Below are 26,805 nucleotides of genomic sequence, written 5' to 3'. Positions count from 1 at the left end.
CTGAGGCACTCGTGCGGCTGCGGGGCGGGCTCGGCGCTCCGTCCGCTCGGAGAGGCGCGTGAGGGGCGGCGCTGCGCGGCTGCCGGGAGCAGCGCTGTGAGTTGAGCGGGAGCGCGCGTGGGAGCGGCGTCCCGGCGCTGCCCAGGCCTGCGGACCTGCGGTGGCCCGGCTGTACGGCCCGGTAAGCGCCGCGGGGGAGCTGGGGGGTGACTGCTAGCTGGTTTTGGTGTTTTTTGGTTGTTCCTTAATTGCTTTCTGGACTTCAGTCTGAAAATATTTTTTTGCTTCAACGTATGTTTTTTTCTCACCGCAAATAAATAAACAACCAACAGCCCTGAAACAAAACCAGTGCCACGCAACCCGGGGATAACTGAATATCTTGTGAAAGGTAAAAATGTGCAGTTTCTGTGGCACATTAGGTATTACCGATCAGATAACGCTGTGCTCGCTCGTGGCCGGTACACAGCCAGCGAGGTTCGCTGCGGGGTGGCTGCTCCGACCCTTCGCGCTGAGCTCCGGGCGCAGCGCAGGGAGCGCCCTGCCTATTCCTGCTGGGGCTGCTGAAGAGACGGTGCTTATCCTGAGCCTTGCTTTGTACTTGTAAGCAAGTACAATTCTTAAAGATTCGCGTAGCACTGCAGTAACTTCTGCAACGCCGACGTACCCCTGTTCTAAACTGTAGGAACGTCATGGCTGCTGAGAAATTGGTTTTCGATCGTGTCACGTGTGGTATTATTTACTAAATAGGTGACGCCAAGTATGAAAGGCAACGATTAAAGCGTGCAGTGCTAACTTAGTATTCTCCCTATTCTTTTTACTATTCGTTTTAAAAGCTAATTTTTGGTTGGTAGTGTTTGTATTGTTTTGGAGAATAACAGCTGAGTTTCATAGTGCAGCTGAGCAGGGAACCAGGTGTGGGCAGCAAGGCCTTGAGTGGGATCAGCTCCCTCTGTGTTCTCTGAATTGCAGTCAGCTGTGCTCTCTCTTCTTTCCAGTGGGATTGCAGACCTTTTGAAATGTGGAAAACAACAGTTTTGAAACTAGAACCTTCTGAGTGCGTTAGAGATTTCGGTGTGGCCCTTGTCTTTTGCTTGCGCTGAAGCTGGAACAGCCATCAGCCTTATTTCAAAGAAATGAGATCTTGTATTCCAGTCTTCTCCTTAAGCTCTAGGCCTGATTCTGTTTGGGTCAAAATATGTTGTTCCTACTGCTTTGCGTAATTTATCTGATGCTTGATTGTCCTATTTATTTTGAGTAGCTAAAGGCGTGGATCTGTTTCCCTGCCAGTAGAACTCAGTAGCTGTTTTGTTGGTCATAATGTAGGTGTGCTCAAACAGAAAACATGAAAGCACAGAGCTGTGAATTTATGACCTGCTTGTGTTTTGCGTAAAAGAATAGTGCTGTTCTGATCAGGATGTGCTTTGCTATAGAAAACAAAAATCAAAGCATGTGGCAAAAACCCAGTAACAGAGCTGTGAATGGGACATATTTCTGTAAGTCAACACCACCAATCTGGTAAATGGCATTTCTCATCAAAGAAAATCAAACTTTCTTGGTTCATTTTCTGTTAATGTATGTATTGGGACAAAGAAGCGTTCTTTCACAGCAATGGCAACAACACAGAACAGCTGCTTATGGCTGGAACTTACCTGCTTACCTAGCAAAGAACTGTAAATGAACAATTCATGTACAAGCAGCAGGTCAAGCTAAATTTATCAATCTGAAATAACTCCCTCCGCATGCGAGATACAGTGACAGCTCATAGCAACAGGCTATTTTATGCTTGAATGTGCTCCAAAGAGTGCAGCTCTTCTGAGAGCTGTGTATCTTCCTTTCCATTAAATAAGAATATGAGAGATAACGGTTTTTCATGTTTGTTTTCAGAGATAGCATAAGATTTTTTATAAAATGTTGTTTGGGTATGTGTATTATTCTAGGTCATAGTTTTCAGGGGCGCATTCTCAAATGTGTATTAAATAAGAAAAATGTGCACGTGACAAACCAAAAGGCCACATATTCATGTTTAAGCATTCACTGAAGTGTTTGGTTTCCCATGTGAAACTAACTAGGAATGTCCTTACTCCCTTCTTGCCCTATGTTGTTTCTGAGTTGCATGGTGACTGTTGAGTCATGGCCTGAACCACTGATTGAGCACCTGGGGAAAAGAACCGGTCATCCCTGGGAGCATAGGTGAAGGCAGTTCAGGTGTGTGACTGTAAGGGGGTGGAGCCTGGCTGCACCTCTCTTAGACCTCATTTAATGTCTGGCTGCCACTGTGGAAGGTTCTCTTTCTGGAGATGCCTCCTTTGTGGAGTTCTCCCTTATGAACCTAGATTTTTGGTGATGGGTGAGCGGTCCTCTTCCTTTCCTTTGTAACACCTTTCTACTGCGTTAAAACCTCTGTTATTACACCTCTTGTATCGCCTTTCCATCATGTTGAACTTTTGGATTGTTACATTTGGTGAGCCAGCTAAGCTAAAAATATTAAATATTATATATTATTATATACATATATGTTGTATATATATGAATATTATATATATATATGAATATATAAATATTATATTCCTTTCTATGAAATATCTTTAAATGGGTCAAAGGGGAGAATATTACTACCCCCCTAGATAAAACTATACCAGGACACATCCCAGGATTTCTAGGATTACCATGTTATGAGCTTGCGGTCATAATTGAAAAATGGGGTTCCCTGCAGGTTAGTTGAAATGTTTCTTCCCCATCCCACATAGCAGATTATTTCCATGGATAAGATAAAGACATTTTGATCGCAAAAGAGTGACAGCTAGCTGTGTCCACCATGGCGTGGCCATTATTAAATGCATTAAATCAATCAGAACTTTCAAACGACACATTAGAGAATGAAAGTCAATTGCTACATGATCGTATTGGGAAGATAAAACAGCAACTTGGCATATTAACAGGAAGGAAACCAAGCTTGACTTTCCCTATAAAACAAGTCCTGAACATTGCATTAGAAAATACCCGGGCTCCTAACTCAATGGACCTGGATGATTCAAAAGATGAAGTTTCAAGATCTGATCTCAAAGCTCCACCTGAGATGGACTTCTTTGAGATCCAACCTGTAATAACACAAAAAAAAAAACCAAAGAAAACACAAGATAGATCAGCAGGGGTGCCCCTGATCCATGGCCCACTGTTCAAACTTATCTGCATGTGACAGCCCACCCCTATACAGCATCTGAATTAATGGACTTAGTACAGCGATTTTGACAAAAGCCTAGGGAAAGTATACCAACTTGGCTTTTAAGATTATGGGACTTGGGGGCAGAAAGTGGTGTAGTTAATGGACCAGAAATTTCTAAGCTGGCATCTATCACCTCACACCCTGCCCTTAGAATGAGACTATATGCCACCGTATAGTCCATACCCCATACAACACCAGGACGAAAACCATTCATTAATAGATTGGATAATGGTGACATGCCGTGTTACTTGACCTGATAAGGCAGCTATACCATTGCGTACGAGCTTATGGCCTCCATGGAGGACCTTCAAACATATATCTGTGAATTGGGCATGAGGGAGGTGGTATACAAGGAGACATTTGTAAGCCCAGATTTGGCAGAATTTTCAGCAGGGATGAGGGACTTGATTTTACAACAGGCACCCTCCCACCTTTATGGGTGGGATACTTTAGTATCCATACTGGGCCCCTGTGGTCTCAGAGGCCATTGTCCAACAAGCTGCCCAGTTGGCAGCTGATGTAGGGGAGACAGAGCACCTAAGAGCAAGGTGTAATGTTAGGGCAGTAGAAGGAGCTGACATACTCCCAGTCATTAAGACTAGGAAGGCTTCCCCACAAAAACCCCGATTGGGCTGCATATGGGTGTCTCAGAAACAAATGTTCATTGATGTTATATGGGCTGGGATGATCCTTGCCAGGATTGACCAGCAACCTAATCATACTTTATTTCAATTATGGAAACAGTTATGAGATAATCAGAAATTTCTAAGTACTTCCAAAAGAGCAAGGGTATGAATAATTCAACAAATACCAATAAGAACTTGGAACCTAGAGGACTTTATGGTCCCTAATAGAAGGAAAAAGTCCCGGGTGACTTGAGCTACAATACCGTGCCACCTGAGGAAAAAGACCTGGCCATCAGGCAGTTTATGGTGTGACAGGGGATGTTAGTTCCCCTGTAACTAGAGCCTCCAGACAGGACTGGAGGCCGTATGTCAAATTAATGATTTCTTGGTCCTGAAGAAGTGTACAACACGTTATGGCATTGGTTGACATGGGTGCGGAACCCAGTCAGTGGAACGGTGCTCCAACTAAATTCCAAGGAAACAGAGTAACGATTGGTGGTTTGGGGGGGACAGACTATTCCTGTCACCCAAATGTGGTTGAAACTGGGGGTTGGGTGTCTCCTGCCCTGGGAATATAAAGTGTCTGTTGCCCCACTCCCAGAGTGCATCTTGAGCATAGACATGCTATGGGGTCTGACTCTCCAGACAACTGTGGGAGAGTTCAGACTGAGAGGGATGTATTAGTATCTGGGCAATGCAGGCGATATTAAGAGGCCATGCAAAACATGAGCCAATTCTCCTGCCCAATACACGCAGGATAATTGACACTAAACAGTATAGACTCCTGGGGCAGGAGGAAATGTCTGGAATGGTGCGGAAGCTAGAAAAAGTAGGGATCATAAGGCCTGCACACAACCCATATAATTCCCCCATATGGCCAGTGCGGAAGCCAGATGACACATAGAGAATGACAGTAGATTACAGAGACATTACAAGGTCATGCTACCCATTCATGCAGCCATACCCAATATTGCCTTCTTGTTGTACACATTGTGTAGGGAGATAGAAACTTACCATTGTGTCCTAGACCTGGCTAATGAATTCCTCAGTATTCTTATGCATGAAGAATTGCAAGACCAGTTTGCATTTATGTGGGGAGGCAGGCAGTGGACCTTTCAGATCCTGCTGCAAGGGTGTGTGTACTCGCCAACCTATTGCCATAACTTAGTGGCATGTAACCTAGCAGAATGAAAGAATCCTGTCAATGACATTGATGATGGAATTGAGTGCACCCTCAGCAAATTTGCTGATGACACCAAGCTGAGTGGTGCAGTTGACGTGGAGGAAGGAAGGGATGCCATTCAGAGGGACCTTGACAGACTTGAAAGGTGGGCCTGGGTGAACCTAATGAGGTTCAACACGGCAAAGTGTAGGGTTTTGCACCCCAGGAACCCCAGGCATCTATACAGACTGGAAAGAACAGTCCTTGAGAGCAGCTCTGCAGAGAAGGACCTGGGGGTCCTGATGGATGACAAACTTAACATGAGCCAGCAGTGTGCTCTTGCAGCTAGGAAAGCGAATGGTATCCTGGGCTCCATCATGAGAGGGGTGGCCAGCAGGGACAGGGAGGTGATTGTCCCTCTCTATTCTGCTCTTGTGAAGCCCCATCTGGAGTACTGTGTCCAGGTATGGAGCCCTCAGTACAAGAAAGACAGAGAGCTGTTGGAGAGGGTCCAGAGGAGGGCCACAAAAATGATCAGGGGGCTTTAGCACCTCCCCTACGAAGACAGGCTGTGGGAGCTGGGCTTATTCAGCCTGGAGAAGAGAAGGCTGCGGGGTGACCTCATTGCAGCCTTTCAGTACCTGAAGGGAGCCTGTAAACAAGAAGGGAGTAAACTCTTTGAAAGGGTATCTACTCGCAAAGAAAGGCCAAGAATGGGACTGGGGTAGAATGGAACAAGAGGCATTCCGGCAAGCAGAGCTAGCTATTAAACAGACATAGGCTCTGGGTATACTCAATTCCACCCTTCCAGCCAAGCTAGGTGTTCATGTAACTCAGGATGGGTTTGGCTAGGGTCTATGGCATCATCAAAATTCCATTCAAACCCCAGTTGTTTGAACCCAGTCAGGTTTGGCATGGAGCAGAAGAAAGGTACAGTATGATTGAAAAACAGTTATTGGCTGCCTCTACTCCACATTGCAGGCAGTAGAGCCAATAACTCAAACATCTGAGGTCATTGTTAAGACTGCTTTGCCAATGCAGGGGTGAGTGAAAAATCAGACCCACTTTCCTAAGACAGGGGTGGCCCAAGCACACACAGTGGCATGATTGGTCGCCTGTCTCAGCCAGAGTAGTCTGTCTTCATCACCACGGAAAGAAGTACTCCAGAAGATTGTAGGCCTAGTGACATATTGCAGCGATACAATGGAAGAAAAAATGGCCACTTGAATGGAGAAGAATCCTATTCAGGAAGGAAAGTATCCCATTCCTGAAGATGCCTGGTGTACAGATGAGTCCAGCAAGTGGAGAGCAGTGGCATACCATCCCTCCACTGAAATATTCTGGTTTGAAGAAGGGGATGGTCAGAGTAGCCAGTGGACAGAACTACAAGCCATGTGGATGGTTATCACCAAGGAACCCAGTGGCGATGTCCTGAATATTTGCACAGTTGGACTGTGTACCAGGGGCTAGCTCTTTAAATTGCACTGTGGGCCACCCAGGACTGGACTATCCATGCCCGACCAGTCTGGAGTAGAGATATGTGGTTAGAGATCTGGAATGTGGTTAGACACAGGACTGTACATGTCCACATTTCTGGCCACCAACCTCTACAGTCAAAAGGAAACAATGAAGCTGACAACTGGCTCAAATTCAATGGATTGAGGATACGCCATCCAAGAACATTGCCCACTGGTTACCTCAGAAGCTGTGGCATGTGGAACAAAAGACAATATGGGCAGCTGCTAAACCATGGAGGCTGCCGGTACAACTATCTGATGTGGCCCAGGCATGCTGAGACTGACACACTTGCTCCAGGATGAGACCAAGATCACTGCCCAAAACAACAGCCCATCTTGCTAGAGGGCACAATCCTCTCCAGTGATGGCAGGTCAATTACATTGGGCCCCCACCTCGGTCTGAGGGGGTGAGATACGCTCTGGCCTGTGTCGACACAGTAAGTGGGCTGATGGCAGGCCTATCCAGTGCCAAAAGTGAACCAGGCATATACCATCAAGGCACTCACCAAGTTGATGGCTGCCTACAGGACACCTCAAGTCATTGCAAACGACAGAGGAACTCATTTTACTGGTACAATGATAAACTGCTGGGCAGAAGAAAACAGCATAGAGTGGCAATTCCGTCTGCCATATAATCCGACCAGGGCAGGCATTATTGAATGTTATAACAGTATTCTTAAGGCTGCTCTGAAGACAGACTCTCAGTCCCTGCAGGGGTGGACAAAATGACTCTATGAAACCCTGTGGGACTTGAATGAAAGGCCTTTAGATGGCAGACCTAGTGCTCTGAAAATGCTATAGACAACATGGGCCTACCCGCTTAGTATCCAAAATAGGGGCACCAATAGTCAGGTAAGGCCCCAAATTGACAATGAAAATAATCTTCTGCTCCCTGCCCCTGAAGACGTAGAGCCCGGTACCCATAAAATAGAATGGCCTTGGAAGGTGCACATAGGACCAAAATGGTGCAGCCTACTTGCACCTTAGGGGAGATTGTTGGAGGTTGGGTGATCGGTCATCCCCCCAGTAATAGGTATGTGGCCTGCAGACATCATGGTCAGCAGTCTGGTTTTCATCGCTAAGGGAACCTTAATCATGTCCCGATGGCAAATCCGGACTCCCCCTTTGGTAACCAACACAGGTATGCAGCCTCAGATATCGGGCCAAAGGGTATGCTACAGACAGCCAGGACATGTCCCATTGCAAGCCAAAGTGTTGATCCAGGACAGGAACACGGCCTGTATCTTGCGATGTAAGACGGAGTTTCCCCCTCCAGAACATCTGTACTACTCTCTGTGAGTCTCTTTGAATTTACAGAATCACTGGGAAGAGCAATGTGATATCAAGATGCTCCAGTGTCACTATAAGATCAGTGTGACACCTTGCTGGTGGACTATATGGTACTAATGGATGCATGCCTGGTCCAACCTACCACATGCCTCCGGTAATGTAATTGAGCATTGGCCCATGAAACCTTCAGCTGCAAATTGACCATCGATCATCTTACATTATGTCAACCTGCATCACAATGAGCAGTTGTACAAGCACTGCAGTGCATTGGATCCTGGTATTAAGGAGGGGTCATGCTTCAATCAGCCCAATCATTGGTTCACGCTGTGAAGGGGTGGAGTGTATGGTAACTGTTGAGTCACGACCTGAACCACTGATTGAGCACCTGGGGAAAGGACCTGGTCAGCCCTGGGAGCACAGATGAGGGCAATTCTTGTGTGTGACTGTAAGGGGTGGAGCCTGGCTGCACCTCTCTTAGACCTCTTTTAAGGGCTGACTGCCACTGTGAAAGGCTCTCTTTCTGGAGATGCCGCCTTTGTGGAATTTTCCCCTGTGAGCCTGGATCTTCGGCAACAGGTGAGCAGTCCTTTTTCCTTTCCTTATAACACCTTTCTATTGCGTTAGTTTCTCTGTCATTACACCTCTTGTATCTGTTTCTGTTGTGTTGAACTTTCTGATTGTTACAGTTTTGTTAGATTTTTATGATGGATATTCAGAAGAAAATAAAAACACTTTGTTCTGTTACTTGCAGGAAGTAGCAGTTAAACCTGTTTGCAGCTCTGTTGTAGCGTTTCTTTTTACTTCTGTTCTCTAAACATTAAGACTGCAAAATGAGATCCTAAGTAGCCTAACATAAGCCTTGACGGTTGTTTGAATTCTGGTTTGTTCTGAGCTGTCTCATCCTTTCAGTGAGAGGAAGGAGAGAAGAAGGGGCATCTGTGTTCATATATAACGAAGTACAAATGCAATATGAGTTAGGTAGTTCCTAGCTTAGCTTATCAGAAGATGCAGATAGTTTCCTCTTTTGGAAAGCTCCCTTAGTGCTTTTGTGGAACTCTGCACCTGGGTACTGGGAAGGACACTTCTTGATTATGGAGCATTGCAGTGTTTTGGTATGCATCATTCTGCATTCTCTGGGAAAAGAGCGGCTCCACGCAAGTTGTGCAGACAAGATGGGTTAAACGTTCAGCGTTCCTGGTTCTGAGTCATTATGGTCACTTCTGTATCTAAGAGATCCTCTAAGATTCAGGCTTGTTTGAATGGCAGATATGTGTATTGTGACCTCAAAAATATCTGGGTTTTCTTGGCAACTCTAAGGAACTTACCTCTTCTCCAAGTCCGTTTTAAATATGCAGTGTGAAAAAAGATACCTCACAAGAATAAACAGTGATACAGAATACTATACATTAAAATAGAAAATGAAATGCTAATTTCAGTCCACGTAAGCTATTCCCTTGCCATTTGTGGTTGGTTTCTACTGTATACTTAAAAAAATCCTTTGCACGCTAGGAACAGCTTATATCAGACAATATCTAAATTTTATCTTTAGAAAAATGAAGTTACCATTAAATATGTGAAACTGATGCTAAATAAAAAAAATTGATGCATAGAAACTTAGCAGTACAGTTTTGTTACCAGTAAGTCAAGTATTCTTTAGCAGTGCCGGGAAGCACTGGGGATATTTCCACCGTAAGTGCTTCAAAGCTAACGTGATTCAGAGTCATTATATTTCCACAGATAGTTTGTATTCATCAATTACATGTGATTTTATTACATTAATGTATACGTGCCTATCTCAGGTAGTGATTTATGCAGTTTCCAGTCTTCTATTCCACGATCTTGTCTAGCGTCCTTTTGGCATTGTGATAGTCCAGCCGACAGCCTTTTACTTCATCCAGTGATCTTCCTTGCTCATCTTCTAGATCAAGTGTCTTCACTGACGCGTGCTCAGTAGAAGAATGCCTATTATAAGTGAACTATAGGTACCAAATCTGTAACATTTGCTCGCTCGGCCATTGTTTCTGGACTTGTCCTTGGGTAGAGATAAGTTTGAAAACCTGTCTTTTAATGATGTATACTGGGATGTTAACCTGTTTTTTAATGATGTATATAAGATAAGGAGGATAGAGGGGAATATCTTGATGTCTGCCTGTTGCATCTCAACCTAATCCCAGGGTGAGGCAATTCAGCCTTTTGTGGAGGCCCTGGCTTTCATTATTGCGTTTCATTTGCTGAGGGTCTCTTGTCAAAATAGAATAGCCTTACAACATGCTTTCTAGTTTGTAATGCTACATTCATAACTATTTGCAACATCTAAAAGCTATTACAGTTTTGCAAGCAAGAGTTAATCAAATATTGCAACAATTCAACAACTACATTTCTAAAAATACACTAATAAAATATATGTCATTTCTACTTTTTCAAATCAGCTATTTCTAAAAATGTGTTACAAAATATATTGTGGCCTACTTCTTTAAATCCACATGGTTTAGGTAAAATCAGTTCTCAAACAAAATGATAGTCAAGTAAAAATAAATATGATTCCAGAGTTTACCACTGAAAAGTAAATGCCTGTTTTGTAACGTGCACTTTACCCTCTTGCAGGAAAATAAATATGCAGTAAGAAAGGCTTAGCTGATTACAGAGCATACCATGGGCATCTATTTTCTTCTGTTCATTGTGGGGCTTTGCTGGGGACAGTACAATCCCAACACTCAGCCTGGGAGGACATCTATTGTGCATCTCTTTGAATGGCGCTGGGCCGATATTGCACTGGAGTGTGAACGCTATTTAGCTCCTAATGGGTTTGGAGGAGTTCAGGTATGTATATTCCTATCAGTACATAGTAAAATTGCTTCGTAGATGATTGTCAGACTAAAATGTTCAGTTCACCAAAGGACAGATAATAAGGAAGAAAAATAGAGATTGTTAATTGTAAATGCTGACAGGTATATTCCTCAGCTGCCATCATGTAAGAGTAAATTTGTTGAATCACTCCAAAGCATGTGTTTTGCTCTCTATGCTATTACATTTGGATGAATTAGAACTCCTGATTGCTGAATAAATCTTTTTTTATTGCTTTGAATAATGTATGTTTACCTGCTTGATATTATTGAAATAATGGGCTAAAAAGGGGCTTCTTAAAGGGAAGCCCTTTAAGAACTAGACAATCTGGTAGAAAGTATGATTTAGAAAAAGGGCTCCTGAAGCGGAGTACCAGAGTGGTGAAGGTTAAAAACAAATGAGCAAACTTAGAAGGCTGCTAACTGAGTTCACCCAGACTGACAGGTTTTTCTCTGTAAAGCGCATCAGAGCAAGCCATTAAAAGACCTTGCTTGGCAGGAACTGGAGTGAGCTGGCAGAAATGAACAAAACTTGGATGAGCAGGCAGAAATGAACTGAGCACAAGTTCTGGCGGAGGTGTGTTTATGAGAATCTGTGACATCTGAAGAACAGACGTGAGCTCCTGTGGAACTAATAGTGCTGGGTGGATGGGGTATTATGGCTGGAGAGCAGCCAGCTATTAAACTGTTCCTATTTGTTTGTTTGATGAGAGAACGCTGCAGAAGTCTGCTTGTTTCTGGTAGCCCAGGAGCTTGAGAACTGGCCTGAGTGAGAAATTTCATGTAATTTTAAAATAATGTAACCTTATTTCCAGAATTGATTTTAAACTGATTTCTCAGACTGTAATATATACTTGGATATCTTTTCCATCCATATTGTGGCAGGATCTCAGAATGGAAGATTTTTTCAGACGCAGATTTGCTGAGCTGATCACAGAGGCGTGACAGCTAGGTGGGACATGACCCTACCATTTCTCACAGAGGTTTTGTGGTTATATGCAGAGATGTAAATGTAAAGTCAAATGAATTTTAGTGGAGTGACGTTACTGCAGATATTCTGCAGTCTGTTCCTTCCTGGTTTTGGGCTTTCTCTATTGCCCCATTCCATTGTGTTTCAGATGATTCTTTTGATCCATGAGGTCTGCATTCTCAAAAATGATCAGGATCTGTCGATGATCATGGACATTATTTTCAGAGAGTGTTTTCAACTACTGAATGTCTGGGCCTAAGTCTTTTAATTGCAGCCTGCTACAATTTAAATACAGTATACTGAGGTTCTATGTAAGTTATGTATCGCAATCAGCTTTCATTAAGGGGACTGACCTGATCTTTGTTTTTCATGTTCTTACTCTAACAATATTGTGAAAACGTAACTAAAACGTTATTGGTACCATCTTATTCACAGATTTCGCCTCCAAATGAAAATCTTGTCATTGCTGATCCCTTGCAACCGTGGTGGGAAAGATATCAGCCAGTCAGCTACAAACTCTGCACGCGATCGGGAAATGAAGCTGAATTTAGAGACATGGTGACCAGGTGCAACAATGTTGGTGTAAGTGTGTATAAAACATTCTGGTGCTAGCAGTGGAAGGAAATAGACACTGGGTAATTTAGAAGATATGGTAGCAGCGGACTGAAGATTTTTTTTTTTTTTTAATTCTCTGAGATGTGTGTTGTATCACCACTGCTGTAAACGAAAGTATCGTAAAATGTTGCAGGAAGGAGGCCAACAGAAGTAGACGGATATGGCAGGAGATAAAAGGAGGAGAATGTTATTCAGATAGTGGTGCTGGAGGAAGGAGTGTTCTTAATTTCAAATTCGAGTATTATTCTCTAGGTATATGTTTATGCGGATGCAGTAGTAAACCATATGTGCGGAGGTAATGCTGGTGCTGGCAATTATTCTACTTGTGGAAGCTATTTCAATGCTGAGACTAAAGATTTTCCAGCTGTGCCATATTCTGCCTGGGATTTTAATGATGCTAAATGTAAATCCAGAAGTGGAGACATTGAGGATTATCAAGATGTGCCTCAGGTAAACTTATAACTTGTAACACATTTTTACATGTATTTGTTCTTGGTCTTTTAATTCTTTGTTCTTCTTTACTGCCAGACGTTATATGGAAAAATAAAATTGAACTCATGGAAAGCCATCCTAATTGGAGGTAATAGAGGTTAACATGAATTCCACTTTGTTATCCAGAGCAAAGGGATAATTCTACTTGAGCTATTTTAGGCTCGCTTTCAAATTTAAGTTACGTGCTTAGGTACATTATAAAGACAGTTTTAAAGTTCATAAAATCTATTTAGGAATTATTTTGTTTACTATGTTTTTTAAAAAGCATGAATTACTGTTTGCTTCTTGTTCTAATTTGGAAGTTTTCTTTGGTCTCAATTTCACAAGAAAGAGATTAGCGTTTCCTAACGCAGTTTTATAAAGATAAAAGCCTGTTTGTTTTGTTTTTTAACAGTGTCTTATGCCTTTTGAATGTAATTTATTATTCCTGAATCTAAGTTTAGGGTCAAGGGATGTTGGGGGCAGGACGGTGAGAGGCATTGAACGTCCCTGCAATCTTGAGCAGCTCAAAAGCATCATCTGTATTGCCAGTTCTTTAGTACAGGTTGCAGCACAGGCTGATGTATCTTGCTGTCTCCAGGTAGATGTATGCATAGCTATGGAAATCCAGCATGAGAATTACTAAATATACATTCTGAATATACATAAATACTTTTCTAAACTATTATTTTGATGAAAATCTATGCCCATCATTTCTTATTTACGGGGAATCAAAGCAGAAAGGATGTGAGGAGAAGTAGTTTTTGGGGTTTTTTGTAAGGCTTTTTAATTCAGTATACTTCTGAGTTTGAAATATCATTTCTAGAAATCCTTCCTGTATCACAGAATTAATGAGTGCACTTGAAATAGTAATGAATCTGCACATTAATTTACTGGAGCATATGTATGTGCCCTATGCTTTCATTAAAAAATGAATTAGGGATTTATTATTTGTCTCTCTGATACATTCCTTCATTGGTTACCAATGTGTGTTGGGCAATTGAGGATTTCTTAAATGCTCTTTGTGTGTAGAATCCTGTCTTAAACAACTGTCGAAGGTGTAAGATATGCATTGTGAATGATGACTAATGAATATTTTCTTTTGGCATTATAACGTAGATAGAGAAATTCTAAGAAATACATGCAGAATAATCAATTTAGTTTAGTATGGAAATATGTTTAATTTTAGAATTTTTGTACAGGTCCGAAACTGCCGCTTAGTTAATCTTCTTGATTTGGCCCTGGAGAAGAACTATGTGCGCTCCAAAATTGCAGAGTACATGAACTACCTCATTGACATCGGTGTAGCTGGGTTCCGGATTGATGCTGCCAAGCATATGTGGCCAGGGGATGTGAAGGCAATTTTAGATGAGCTGAAAGATCTAAATACTAAATGGTTTTCTGCAGGAGCTAAGCCTTTCATTTATCAGGAGGTAATCTTTATGTTCTTAATTTTACTTTATGCTCATATTTATATAGGAGCAGTATATGCTCATTCCTGCAACTTGAGGCAGTGTTTTGCTTCTGATAGTCCTGAGCACCCTGCAGCTTTGATATGAAATGATGTCAAGATTTAATAATCATAATTTGAAATATCCAGAGTGACTGCAAGTAATTGTTGACATGAAAAAGGCCTCAATTTTTGTGGACCTCATGGCACTAATTAACTGGGAAGTTTCATTTGAGATGTCATTTACAACACTAAAGTAAATGTAAAAATTGAGTTGAATTACAAAATAATAATTTAGATTCTGAATTTTAAATTCTGAGTGTCTGGATTGTAGCAGAAGGTATAAATAACAATGGTGATCTGAAACTGCATAGGCAGCATGACTTGGACATTCCCAATTGTTTTTATTATGTTTGAGTAACTAATCCTACGAATACCTGTAAGAAAGGTAACGATCTGCAGAAGCTAAAGTTGCTCCATACGTTTTATTAAAAGTGTGTGACCTATAAGATCTAATGCCAATAGTGAAATGTTCTTTAGCTACACTGGGTAAGCAAGAAATGAGCTTGCCTGTGATTCTGTGTGCTGGAATCAGAGACATTGGTAAAAGATTAATGTTTATACTGGCCAGGCTGTAATAATACGGTACTGATTGGTCACAGTAAGGAAACTGAGGAGGAAAATGAGAAAAAGCTCACAGCTATGCTGAGAGAAAATAAACAAAATAGCTTTAAATGCAATTCAGAAAGGACATAAAGTAATATTCTTATCTTACATATTGACTTTTCCTGTCTAGGACAGTGTTTTTTACCCAGTTGTTTTAGCAGCAAGGAATGTTCTTTTATGTACCAGGTAATTGACTTGGGAGGAGAGCCAATCACAGGCAGTCAGTACTTCGGAAATGGACGAGTGACAGAATTCAAGTACGGTGCCAAACTGGGGATGGTGATCCACAAGTGGAATGGAGAGAAGATGGCCTACTTAAAGTAAGGGTGAATGTCCTGCAACTGAAGTGAGATAAGCTGATTGTGTAACACAAGGGGGTAGAATCTAGTCCTTGTGTTTTTCTCCAGGAACTGGGGAGAAGGCTGGGGCTTTGTGCCTTCTGACAGAGCCCTTGTGTTTGTGGATAACCACGACAACCAGCGGGGGCACGGGGCAGGCGGAACTTCCATTGTTACCTTCTGGGATGCCAGGTGAGGAATGCCGGTGTGTGGATGATGATGCTTGCTATCCTGTTTCTCGGTCCGTTTGTTCTTTGGAGTTGTTTCTCTGTCCATGTTCTGTTACACTTTGTGTCCAACAGACTTTATAAAATGGCAGTTGGTTTCATGCTCGCTCATCCATATGGATTCACACGGGTAATGTCAAGTTATCGTTGGCCAAGATATTTCAAGAATGGAGTGGTGAGTGTGTCACACTGAAGATTTTGGTGTGTCAAACATAAATGATTTCTCTGTCCTGTGCTGGATCTGCCGGATGGGCAGTGGGAGCTATATGTAACTTCTCTCTCTGGATACTCTCCATGCATTTTCCAGTAAGAACTTTAAAAAGTCTTTTTTCACTGAAAGGATGTCAACGACTGGGTGGGACCACCGAGTAACTCGGACGGATCGACGAAGTCCGTTACAATCAATGCGGACACTACCTGTGGCAATGACTGGGTCTGCGAACATCGCTGGAGACAAATAAGGTGGGAGAAATGCAGTAAAAGCAGTGGGTCTTGTATCACATGCCTCGCAGCTGTAGAACTCCCGCAGCTACGATGACAGCCCTTCCTTGCGCTTTCAGGAACATGGTTATCTTCCGTAACGTGGTAGATGGTCAGCCTTTCTCAAACTGGTGGGACAACGGGAGCAATCAAATAGCTTTCAGTCGCGGCAACAGAGGCTTCATTGTCTTTAATAATGACGACTGGTGAGTGGTTTCTGGGACACCTACGTGTGAGTTCACAGTGGAGAAACGGAGGCTGTGGGCAGGATAATGCCCAGGGATCTAAGCATTAGCAGCTTAAGGTGTCATGGTTGTGGGCAGAGAGGGTAGTTTCTTGCTTCCCTCATCCGGCCCTACCCAATCCAGTCTGTGCCAACACAACTGTAATGGATTAAATGATCCCATTTAGGGAGTTACTTCTGTCTAACAGCATGCGTCCTGTTGTAGGAGCTGTCTGTACGCTTTGATTTTCTCCTGCCTTTTCCCGCCAGCAAGACCAACCGCTGCAGCCTGAGCTAGACTCACGCGGTTGCGTTCCATCTGTGCGGGGCCAAAAAGGGAGCTTGGAGAAACAGGGCCCTGAGACCAAGAAATCCCTCACGCTTCATCGCCCTCACAAGCAGTGGAATAGCATCGGGCTCAGTGGTCCTTTTGGAATACCTGTTGTTTAAGCATTGCTTTCAAAACATACTTTTTGTGTAGGTATATGAATGTCAATTTGCAAACTGGGCTGCCTGCCGGAACCTACTGTGATGTTATTTCTGGACAAAAGGAAGACAGTACGTGTACTGGAAAGCAGGTGTATGTTTCCTCGGATGGAATGGCCAATTTCCAGATTAGTGACAGCGACGAAGATCCATTTGTTGCAATTCACATTGATGCCAAGTTGTAACTTCATTTGTGTTGTTCTTTGCTGTTGTGTGGAAGAAGGAGAGGTCGGCTCCACCTTGTCAAATGTCAACTTGCTGGTAATAAGGTGCTGGGAAAGAGAGATGGATAGAATAAACAGGGATGTTTTGTAGCTAGGCATAAGATAAGCTCTCTGCTGTTATGAAGACTTGTTATGGAACTTGCTTTCTAGCTGATGGATTGTTAGTGGAAATGTACTGAATACGCATGTTAGAATATAAGAAGCTTGCTTATGAAAAGAGAATCTTCCTTGCATAATGTGGTGTTGGCAGTGAGCGCTAAGATGATGTGGTAAGAATGCCTGAGGATAGATTTTGGTCAAGCCACATTTGGGTGTCCAGTAGATGACGTAGTGTTTCCTGCTCAGAGGAAAACAGTTGTTTTAATCCTGGTAGCTAAGCAATTGAACCAAAAAGCATAGGGTCACCATCTCCAAAGTACATTATGTAGCAAACAATTAACTTTAAGCATTCTCCAGTATTCAGTCCTTGCCTCCCTGCTTTTGATGAAAGAACCTTTGGCATCTTCTGCAGTTTCAGCAGTGTGAAAAAATGAAATGTCTTTGTTAGAGTTTTTTTTCTTCCTGTTCAGCTGCAATATTCCAAATACTACAGGCTGATTCTTATGTGCCCTTTATTAATAAAGGAATCTTAAGGCTTTGTGCTGTTCTGAGAAAAAAGATGTGCTGTTCTTGAAAACGAAATGACTGCTGAGGAGCTCAGATTTTAGCAGTGTCCTGTTCAATAATTAAGCCACAACAACTTCTTCTTAAGCAGCAAGTCACTTATAGAAGCAAAGCATGAGATAAATAAGTGGAAGCAGAACTGCTACAACAGTTGGTAGGTGTGGAGAGATTTATTGATGACTGGCTGACTGAGAAAAGCCATGCAGACACTGTGCAGCTGGTTAAGCAACCTTGCCACGCGCAAGGTCAGGTATGAGAACAAGGAACTAAACAGGATGCCGATGAAGAAAGCCGGCAACAGTGATTTGAGAAGTCTGTAAGAGTGTTTGCTGAGAGATAACCACAGAGCACAAAGATAGGCGTAGTTGACACTGACTAGCAAGCCAATCCTGAGCTCCACTTTAGCAATATGTATAAGCCTATTATCCACGCTATAAATGTACATGCTGCTGAAACAATAAACAAGATTTGCTGATCATCTACTATGGTCATGGCATTTCTCCCGCTGATTCCTACAGGTAGGTAATGTATCTGTGATGTTATATATGTCTGTGTGAAAGCACATTTGGAACAAGCATGTAGAAACCGTTCCTAAAATGACCCCCTCATATATTACACCAACCAGTATCTCAGTGTATTACACTTGTTAGAACTGTTGAACAAATGAGGGTGTCAAAGTGATGGTTAGTTAATGTCAGTTCTTTATTGCTGGGGAGTGGAAATATTTGTCTAATTTTTTTTAAAGAAGTTAACGTTCAATATATCTGATTACTCTTGGTAATATTGAGGAATTGCATGGAGTGGAGTAGGTTTTAGTGAATGTCCACGTAGGGAAGCAGAAGAGCATTTTAGGTTTGCAGTGTGTAAACTTGCAAACCAAAATGTCTTATTTCAGTGCGTGGAAACACAGTACTTTATTGTTTCACGTGAATGTGTTTTCATCCCAGCACTTACATTCTCCTGAATTTGCTGTTAGTCAAAATAGAGAATAAACTGTTTGGGGTTTTTTTGTATTGGAAAATTGGGTCTATGATTGGAAAAGAAACAAATGAATAAATTGGACTAGCTGCTGACTTTTGTCCTTGAACATAAATTCTTTGAAATAGAAGGACAGTGATGAAAATATTGGGGGAGAGGTGGGGGATAAAAGAATGACAGCATAGGTTTATACTTACTGGTGGAGATTCAGCTTTTAAAGACTTATGAGGTGTTGTGTAATACATCTAATAATTTTATCTTCATTTTATTTTATCTACAGCTGTGGGGCAATTCAAGATAAAACAAATGGGAATATGGATAGATACCCAGCTAGCTAGACAAACAGTAACCGATAGGGGTTATCTCTGAAGTCTGTCAGATGCAGTAGGAGCTTGGTTTTCTTGCAGACGTATAAATGGCCAGTGGAAAGACGACAGCCTTATGCTGAAGGCACTGTGCAAGTCTTCCTCTTCCTCGCAGCTGTAGGGCTTTGCAGGACACAGTACAATCCCAACACTCAGGCTAGGAGAATGTCTATCATGCTCCTGTTTGAATGGCACTGGGCTGACATTGCACTGGAGTGTGAATACTATGTAGCTCCTAATGGATTTGCTGGAGTTCAGGTATGTAGTTTTCTGCCCACAGGCAGTAAAATTGCTTCGCAGCATTTGCTTAACAAACTAAACAGCCATGATTGCCAACAGGGAGGTCCAAGTAACTTCCTTGTTGAAAGCATGGATGGAAGTACTCAGTGCTGTTAGGTGGATCTGGAGCTCCTGTCAGCCTGGTATGAGTGTATCTTTAGCTGCAGATCAGCTGCAAAGAGGCTTACTTTTCGCTGTCGTGCTTCATGTATAATGTTATGTTTTATTCTTCACCTTTTGATGACTTGAGTTCACAGACATAGACTGTCCAAAGGATGTTGCAATTCCTGCCAAAAATAATGAACGTGGCTTCAGCCCTCCCCTACATGTGTCCTTGGACAACGGATCCAGGCAGCTCACGGCAACAAAAGACAATGTTTTTGATGCCAGTCTACAAGATGGACAACTTGCAGACCTGAGCTTGTGCTGCAGAAGGGAGAGAATGGGTTTGACACAAAGCTTGTCTCATGGAAATTGCAGACTAGTTTCAATTTTGCAATTAAAATGCAAAATGAGAACTACAGATTTCTGACTGAGGCATGTCATTTCACCTGCAGGTTTCTTCTCCAAATGAAAACACTGTCATTACTAATCCAAACAGGCCCTGGTGGGAAAGATACCAGCCCATCAGCTACAAGATCTGCAGTCAATCAGGCAATGAAAATGAATTCAGAGATGTGGTGGCGAGATGCAACAACATTGGAGTAAGTGTCTTGAAAATGTGTAACTGATAGACCGAGAAGGGTTGTTTCTGTGGAGCAGAGTTACCACTCCTATTCTTGAAGGAGGGTTAAATGGAGAATAAAGGGAGATGGATAAGAGGTCTAATGAGCAGCGGTGTGGTAATGCTCTGGCTATTGCTTCAGCAGCATCACAACACATACTGAATTGTAATCACTACTTTTCCAGGTTCGTATTTATGTGGATGCTGTTGTCAATCACATGTGTGGATCTACAGGTGGCACAGGCACCTACTCAACGTATGGGAGCTATTTCAACAGCAAGAGTAGAGATTTTCCTGCTGTGCTGTACTCTGCCTGAGCTTTCAATGACAGCAAATGTCATACTGGAAGTGGAGACATCGAAAATTATGGGGACATGTATCAGATAACGTTATGCGGCAACAATTTGATATTTTTTTCTTTTTTTATAACTTTTGTAGAATAAAGCTGAAGAAAGGGAGTTGTTGATCTCGGGTTGAATGCTTAGTCTCTTAATCAGTGAATACCACGGTGCACATCATAGGCTTTTATAGGCTTCTCTTCCGGAAATGCACCTGTGCTGCACAATATTGTAGGTGCTGAGAAATCTCAGACCCTCCTCATGTTTCTCGTGGGCATGTGAAGGAGCATGCATCTGAATTGACTGAGCAGAAGCCTCTCGGTTTCGCCAACGAGCTCTTTCTTGCAGCTTGTAAAGTCAACTGCTCTTGTTAAGGCAGCCCAGGAAAATTGAGAGCTGTGCAGGATGCTACCTTGACTGTGTTGGTTGGTCTGTTTGGACATGGCATGGGTGATGGTTCTTTATCAAAGTTACAGCTCAGCATCGCTTTGCTGTGATGTTCCTCCAGTCATTTGGGGCTTGCCTGATAGCTGTGACTTGTTAAATACCATGGAGCATGGCACTGCAATCACGTCAGCCAGTTGCCTCAGGACCCTGGGGTGCATGTTATCAGGCCCCATAGACTTGTACACATTCAGACTCTTCAGGTGGTCTCACTCACTCTTCTGTTACAGTGGGAGGGAATTTTGCTCTCCCAGCCCCTGCCTAGAGGTTTAAGGACATAAGAGATATGGGAAGCCTGACTACCGGCAAAGAATACAGTTAGCACCTCAGCCTTCCCTATGTCTGTTGTTGCCTTTTCTCCCTTCTCATGTATCAGAGGGAGTACGCTTTCCTTGGCCTTTGTCCTCTGACCAGTGTACCTGTAGATATCCCTTCTTGTTGCTTCTTAAATCTTGTGCCAAGTTCAGTTTTAGTTTCATCTGTGTGTCTGTTTACCTGTCTCTGTGTCCCAAGAAAACATCCCTGTATTCTTCCCCAGGTTACACATCCCTGTTTTCACTGCCTTTACGCTTTCCTCCTTTTCCCTTGTTTTTTTTTTCCCCAGCAGGTCATTGCTCTGTCACGAACTGGTTTCCTGCCTTCTCCACTTCGTTTCTCTTGCTGGGGGCTGGAGAACTCTTGCGCTCTCAGAAAGGCATCCTTAAAGAGCTCCTTTAATGCTCCTTTCTAATTCAGCATTTGATAACATATTCTTTTTTTCTTCCGTAAATGGAGTGCTGTATTATTTTCTATAATTTCATGATTAGCCTCCCTTGTCTGAGTTAACTGAAAGCTGCAAAACAACTGTCCATTCATAAAGTTAACTGGGGCCTGTGGTGAGGAGGAGGTGAATACAACGATAAGTTCTGACCATATAGGATATACATGTGGAATCACCATTATAGAGGTCTGAGGAGGAAGAAGAATATTGGCTGAGGGCTGTTCTGCACTGCATAGAGAACCTAGGCACTTTAATATAGGGATATCCAGTTTAAAAACCTAAGAGTTCAACTATCCTGCAGAAGTGCTTGGGAGAGTAAGGAGCTGAAACTTTTCTTTGGTAGTTAATCCCTTAGCTGCTAGAGATTAGAATTTGTTTAGTTACATTTAGATTTTTCTATTTCCAAATGATTATTTCTACTGAAATTCTTCTCATCTTTAAAAGCTTGAATTTCACTTTTTTCCTGTAAGGCAATAAATGGTGCCTGAGGAAGGTGGTAGTTGCTTTGCAGAGTAGTCTTGCTCCAATTTATAGGAGGGAGTGGAGGTTCTTTGATATACCCGGCGTGAGATTAAGAAACAACGGTTCAGATATTGGTCCGACCAGTTTATTTCAAATCTTAATAAGGGTGATGGGGAAGGGGAGGACAGATGATTTAGGGTGATGGGGGAGGGAAGGCCGGCAATAGAACAGATAGAGAGAGGCAAGAATTGCGTAAAGCAGGGATAGTCACCACCAAGATCCAGCAGCAGTCCTGTTGCACGACGTTCCGATGGTCCAGGGCAAAAGCACAGGGGAAGAACAGCAACAGCGTGGTTAGTCTTGGGCAGCAAGAAGGTACGGGTACCGAGTAGGTCCAGGAAGAAGTCCGGGAGGAAGCAGCAGGTCTCCAGTAGCAGGCCCTTTGGCATCTGTAAGGTTCTTGTCAAGGCACTTATTTCAGCATTCTGAGTGGAAGTCCCCACAGGTAATGGTTTTGCTTCAATTACCTGGTCAGTAGCAGTTAGTCCATATCTTGCCTTACAGTTTCCTTGTCTCACAAAACTGCTTCTACTGATGAATCCAGGAACCCTCCACATCATTCAATGGTTCTTCCCGTAGGTCTGGCCCACTGACACAGTCTCCATGCAGTCGCACACTGCTGGTTTGGAGGTAGCTCTGTGTCACTGTCTTGGGCATTCAGCAAATTGCTTCCTTCCTTCTCTTTGAACAGTTGAGCTTTCTGTTGAGAAACTTGATAACCACTGAAACCAAGAAATTCAGCAATCTCCCAGTCCATTGTACACAGTCCTCTTTTGTTACTGTGGCATCCATGTACCGCACTAAAGTTCCACTTTGGGATGGAGGAGCCCAAGTCTCAGGCTCACAAGCTGACCAGTTCTCACACATCATTGGGCTGTTCTCACAACCCTGGGTAACACTATCCACATTAACTGAATTATTTTTTTTTCCTCCTCCCCATATTGGGGTCCTCCTATTCAAAGGCAAATAATTTTAGACTTTCTTTGGCAAAAGCAGGCAGAAAAAGGTGTCCTTCAAATCCAGAATGGCAAACCCCACCTACTCATTAATTTCCCTCAAATCTTGTATCAAACTATAGCTCTTGCCATCCAATTTTCATTGGCAAGATTGGGGTGTTGTATTCGGATTCCTATCCAATTAATAATCCTAAATCCAAAAAGTTATTTATTATTACTTTTATAGTCTCACATCCTCGAAAGACATTGTTTTACCCTGACTGGGCTGGCTTCCATCTTTAACTTAACGTCTATTGGGCTGCATTTTGGCTCTGCCAGGCATTCCTGCTGCCTGCAATCCTGTGTATACCTAATTTAGGATTTATGTAATTTCTGGGAGTACAACATTGCTTTTCCCAGTTTGTGTTAAAGCCAGACTTAAAATTCTCAGTCAATTGGTCTTGCTTGACACTTAGCTCCAATTTTCTTTACTGAATTTAATCTCTACATTCAACTGTTATAATACGTCGTGCCCAAGTAATGGTTTTGGAGAAGCTGGCATGTACAAGAATTTATGTATTCCTACTTGTTCTCCTAGCCTGTATTTAACTGGTCTGCAAAAAGTAAGCTTCTCTTGCCAGTAGCTTCTACAACTACTACGAAAATCATCTATGGGTAATAATTCTTGATGTAGCACAGAATAAGAGGCACCTGTATCAAAATGTAAACCTCTTTACCCTGCTTCCCCAGCTGCTTTTGATCCAGTGGGGGTGGAACTCTCCCTGAGCCCTTCCAGGCTGCCCCTTACCTCTTCCCTGAGGGAATCTCTGTGTCCTTAGGCCCTGTTCTAGTGCAGCAACAGTAACAGCTGCTATTGTTCTTCCCAATGTCCTTACTTCCTTGCTATCTCTGTCTCTCTATAATTTTTTCAGATCCCTCACCTCCCTTCTCGGTAAGGGCATCCTTGTTACACCTTGCACATCTTTGCCTTCTTTAGTCTGTCTTTCCCAAACCCTTTTCACTTTCCAAACTCTCATCATTACAGAAATTCCACTATTTGTACCATCAATTACACTTCCATATACCATTAATAATTGCACTTCCATGTACCATCAAAACAGTTTCTCCCACTCCCTTCAAAATCCACGAATCAAACAATACAATTCTTCAACTTCCACAAACACCCAGCACTTCGTCTCATGGTTAGGGTACTCAATTATAAAACTGGTCCTATTACTCCATTTATGTTCAACAATCACAAAGACAGTGACAGTAATCGGTACAATTTATCCTCTGGATCCTTCCTCTCTCTGCCTCCCTCCAGGGCCCAAACTCTGTATTCCTTTCCCACACTTGCGCAGCTGCCCACCTAATCTCGCCTCTTTCTTCTCCAGTAAACAACATACCCATGATAAACTTAGAAATTAGGCCCTAAAAATTGATCTAATTGTCCTGCTAGTCTTATAGGATCCTCAATTAAGGAATTTTCCTTCTTGAGACTCCTAACTTTTCTGCTAGTAAAAACGGCAGGCATTAGCATACCGTATTTCCCTTTGACCTAAGGAGATTTCCCTAAGAGAAAAGTAAAACTCTCCAGGTCCCGTTTACATTGTTCCAATTCCCTCAGTAATTGAGAGTGCACGCTCTCTCTAGGACCCTGCACGGGATCAGCCACTTGGCCACTCCCCTTTCTCTGGAGAGGTCACAGTTGCTTGCATTGTTTTAGAAATTGAAGAGAGGGAAGTTATTTAAAGGGATTTCCCCCACCCCTTTTCTCCTTTTCTAATGCTAAAACCATCGGTTCCTGAGTCGGCACCATACCACAGTCCCGCTGCCATGCAGGGTGATTATGGGGGGGTGAAGAGTATATCAGCCTACTTGGCTTCCTCCCATTTGCCCTCCCTGCACAAAAGCAACATTAACTGCAGAAGGGTATATGTAATTCAAAGTGCCATTTACAGGCCATTTTTCACCGCTTTCCAACTTGTATAACGACCACCACTGATTACAATACTTGATTAAAGTTTTCTTGCTCAGGGTGCCCCCAGGCTCCCCAGCAATATCTCGCCAATGAGACAAGATACATCCAAGTGTGATTCACCTGGGAACCTCCTTTCTCTGTGCTCCCCCCATATTAAATCTTACTGATTCTTTATTGTTCCCAAAGGTCCACAACTTATAGCCAGTATATCAGTTAAATCTGATACGTGTTCATCTTTAAACCCCAGCTCACAACCCCAACAGAAATGCCAATCTCCTATGTTCCACTGTAATTCCTGGAAAGCATTACAGGCTAAGCTTCTAACAACAAATACAGGGTTGCAATTATTTTCAGGGTGTAACACTCATCCAATTACTCTCAGTTCACACAATAATACCACTCACACCTTGGATCCAGTATTTAACATTCACACTGTGTAGCAGCTGCTTATAAAGTATCCATTGCTGGGTAATGGAGTCTGCCTACTTGCCCAGGGCACGGGAACACCAAATTCCCTGGACAGGAGCTCTAACCAGCAACAGTAGCACTTATATTATAATGGAATTCCACAAACAGTATTTTTATAACAGAAACACTTAACAATTACAAAAATAACAATAATGAAAAGCAGTTCCTATCACAAAAAGGAAGATAATCAGTTCGGGCATTTGCCCACCGGGCTTGACCAGTCACTTTAAACACTTCAATGACAGTTTCCAGCTGTTTCCCTTGCAGGAGAACTAAACTATGGATCCGACACACTTTTGTAGCTACGATCTTTCCAGAGCTTATACAGTTTACATTCCCAAACACACTATGGCCTCACTCTTGGGATACCTTACGTGTTTTACTTGTGGGGTTCTTGGGATTCTCGAGATACCCCCCTAAGTGGGACACCCCCCTTCCCGAGGGGTGTACTCCCCCACCAATCGCAGTCACCCAACCTATACCTGTGGATCCACCCTCAGGGGGAGCACCCTCACTCCTTCAACCCTGTGTAGGATGTCTCCTCACATCTTATCGGTTGCCTTGCAAAATCAAACTCTATAATCACAAAGTAGTTATAAATCAGGTATGTTTTAATCAACGCTGTGCAGAGCCAGATGCAAGGGGGATAGCTCCTCCTAACTTGCATGCCATCAAGACAAAAACTTGGTATAGATATAGGCAGAGCATAATCAATTATTTTCCCAGAATTGGTATACAAATTCATTACATTTCCGAGAACTCCTTAGCATATGGTCCCTCCCCCTTGCACATGCATCATGAGCAGTGGGGGTCTCCTCCTGGTGGTCGTTGGATGAAGGCTTGTAGTCTTCCTTGTGAAGGCTTGTAGAGTTTAAAGATTCCTCGCTGTAAACTTCTGACCCTGAGGTTCGGGTAGCCCCCGAACCAGTTCTAACTTACTCTGTGGACACCTTATCACCTCCTTGCCGGGCGTCCTTGGGTTGTTTTCACACCCTCATCTTTATCTCTTCTACCCCCGCATTGTCCTAATCCCATCTTGTTACTATTCCATTCTTCTAGCGGCCTCTGTATATTTGCTTCTGTAAGCCATTTCTAATCCTTTTACCCTTAGTTTCTGCAGACCCCTTTTTTACTGAACCCTTTCTTACTCTTCAAGGTCCCTGTACCTGTAATATACCTGTTTCGCACTGGAGTTCTTTCCCTGCCCCGCAGTGGATGTGTCGGCCTGGGGAGTCTTCTCTGAAAAAATAGTTTTTGGGGCATGCCAGAAGTGTCCCCTGGTTCGACCAGTCCTGCAGTCCAGCAAAGAGTTCTCCTGGCTGGCTCGCCAAAACTGACTTGTGTAACACTCTATAACCGCGAAGTAGTTGTAGAGCAGGTACGTTTTATTCAGCCAGCTGGGTGCAGGGGCGATAACTCCTTCCTAGCCTGCACCCCGAAAGCAGGTAAACATCCCTCTTTATAGAGGGAATACATACATATTTATGGCACAAGGAGTGGTTATTACAATTAATTCCAGTACAATATTCCACACCTA

The 26,805-nt window shown here is 42.9% G+C and overlaps 1 protein-coding gene and 1 pseudogene across 5 annotated transcripts; both read left to right on the top strand.

Moving 5' to 3' along the window:
* Positions 1–84: 84 nt before the first annotated feature.
* On the top strand, positions 85–17,956 carry AMY1A (amylase, alpha 1A; hepatic). Of its 4 annotated transcripts, none has more exons than NM_001396347.1 (11): positions 85–181; positions 10,423–10,638; positions 12,067–12,213; positions 12,499–12,696; positions 13,920–14,150; positions 15,020–15,153; positions 15,241–15,363; positions 15,474–15,573; positions 15,739–15,860; positions 15,959–16,084; positions 16,328–17,956. In NM_001396347.1, exons 2-11 carry the CDS (start codon positions 10,471–10,473, stop codon positions 16,392–16,394), a joined length of 1,416 nt encoding a protein of 471 aa, NP_001383276.1. In that variant the 5' UTR covers positions 85–181; positions 10,423–10,470; the 3' UTR covers positions 16,395–17,956. The 4 variants fall into 4 exon arrangements, with proteins under 4 accessions (NP_001383276.1, XP_040560458.1, XP_046800284.1 ...); XM_040704524.2 differs by having other exon boundaries at positions 99–8,394; positions 16,328–17,952; XM_046944328.1 differs by having other exon boundaries at positions 99–181; positions 16,372–17,266.
* A 981-nt stretch (positions 17,957–18,937) lies between these two features.
* Positions 18,938–20,276, top strand: AMY1AP (hepatic amylase pseudogene; annotated as a pseudogene). The gene is made up of 2 exons (NR_003250.2): positions 18,938–19,800; positions 20,006–20,276. The product of NR_003250.2 is annotated as a hepatic amylase pseudogene (transcript).
* The last annotated feature ends 6,529 nt before the right edge of the window (positions 20,277–26,805 follow it).

The sequence above is a fragment of the Gallus gallus genome, chromosome 8 (assembly GCF_016699485.2).
Source record: "Gallus gallus isolate bGalGal1 chromosome 8, bGalGal1.mat.broiler.GRCg7b, whole genome shotgun sequence".
NCBI classification, from domain to species: domain Eukaryota; kingdom Metazoa; phylum Chordata; class Aves; order Galliformes; family Phasianidae; genus Gallus; species Gallus gallus.
Note: the sequence above shows the minus strand (reverse complement) of the source record. Positions and strands in the feature narration are given on the sequence as shown.

Excerpts from the sequence above, each read along its gene's own strand:
- AMY1A (NM_001001528.3), top strand. The coding sequence starts at position 10,471 with ATGGGCATCTATTTTCTTCTGTTCATTGTGGGGCTTTGCTGGGGACAG. Across the intron at positions 12,214-12,498 it reads CCAGGTGCAACAATGTTGGT|GTATATGTTTATGCGGATGC; the intron begins GTAAGTGTGTAT and ends ATTATTCTCTAG. Across the intron at positions 12,697-13,919 it reads ATTATCAAGATGTGCCTCAG|GTCCGAAACTGCCGCTTAGT; the intron begins GTAAACTTATAA and ends ATTTTTGTACAG.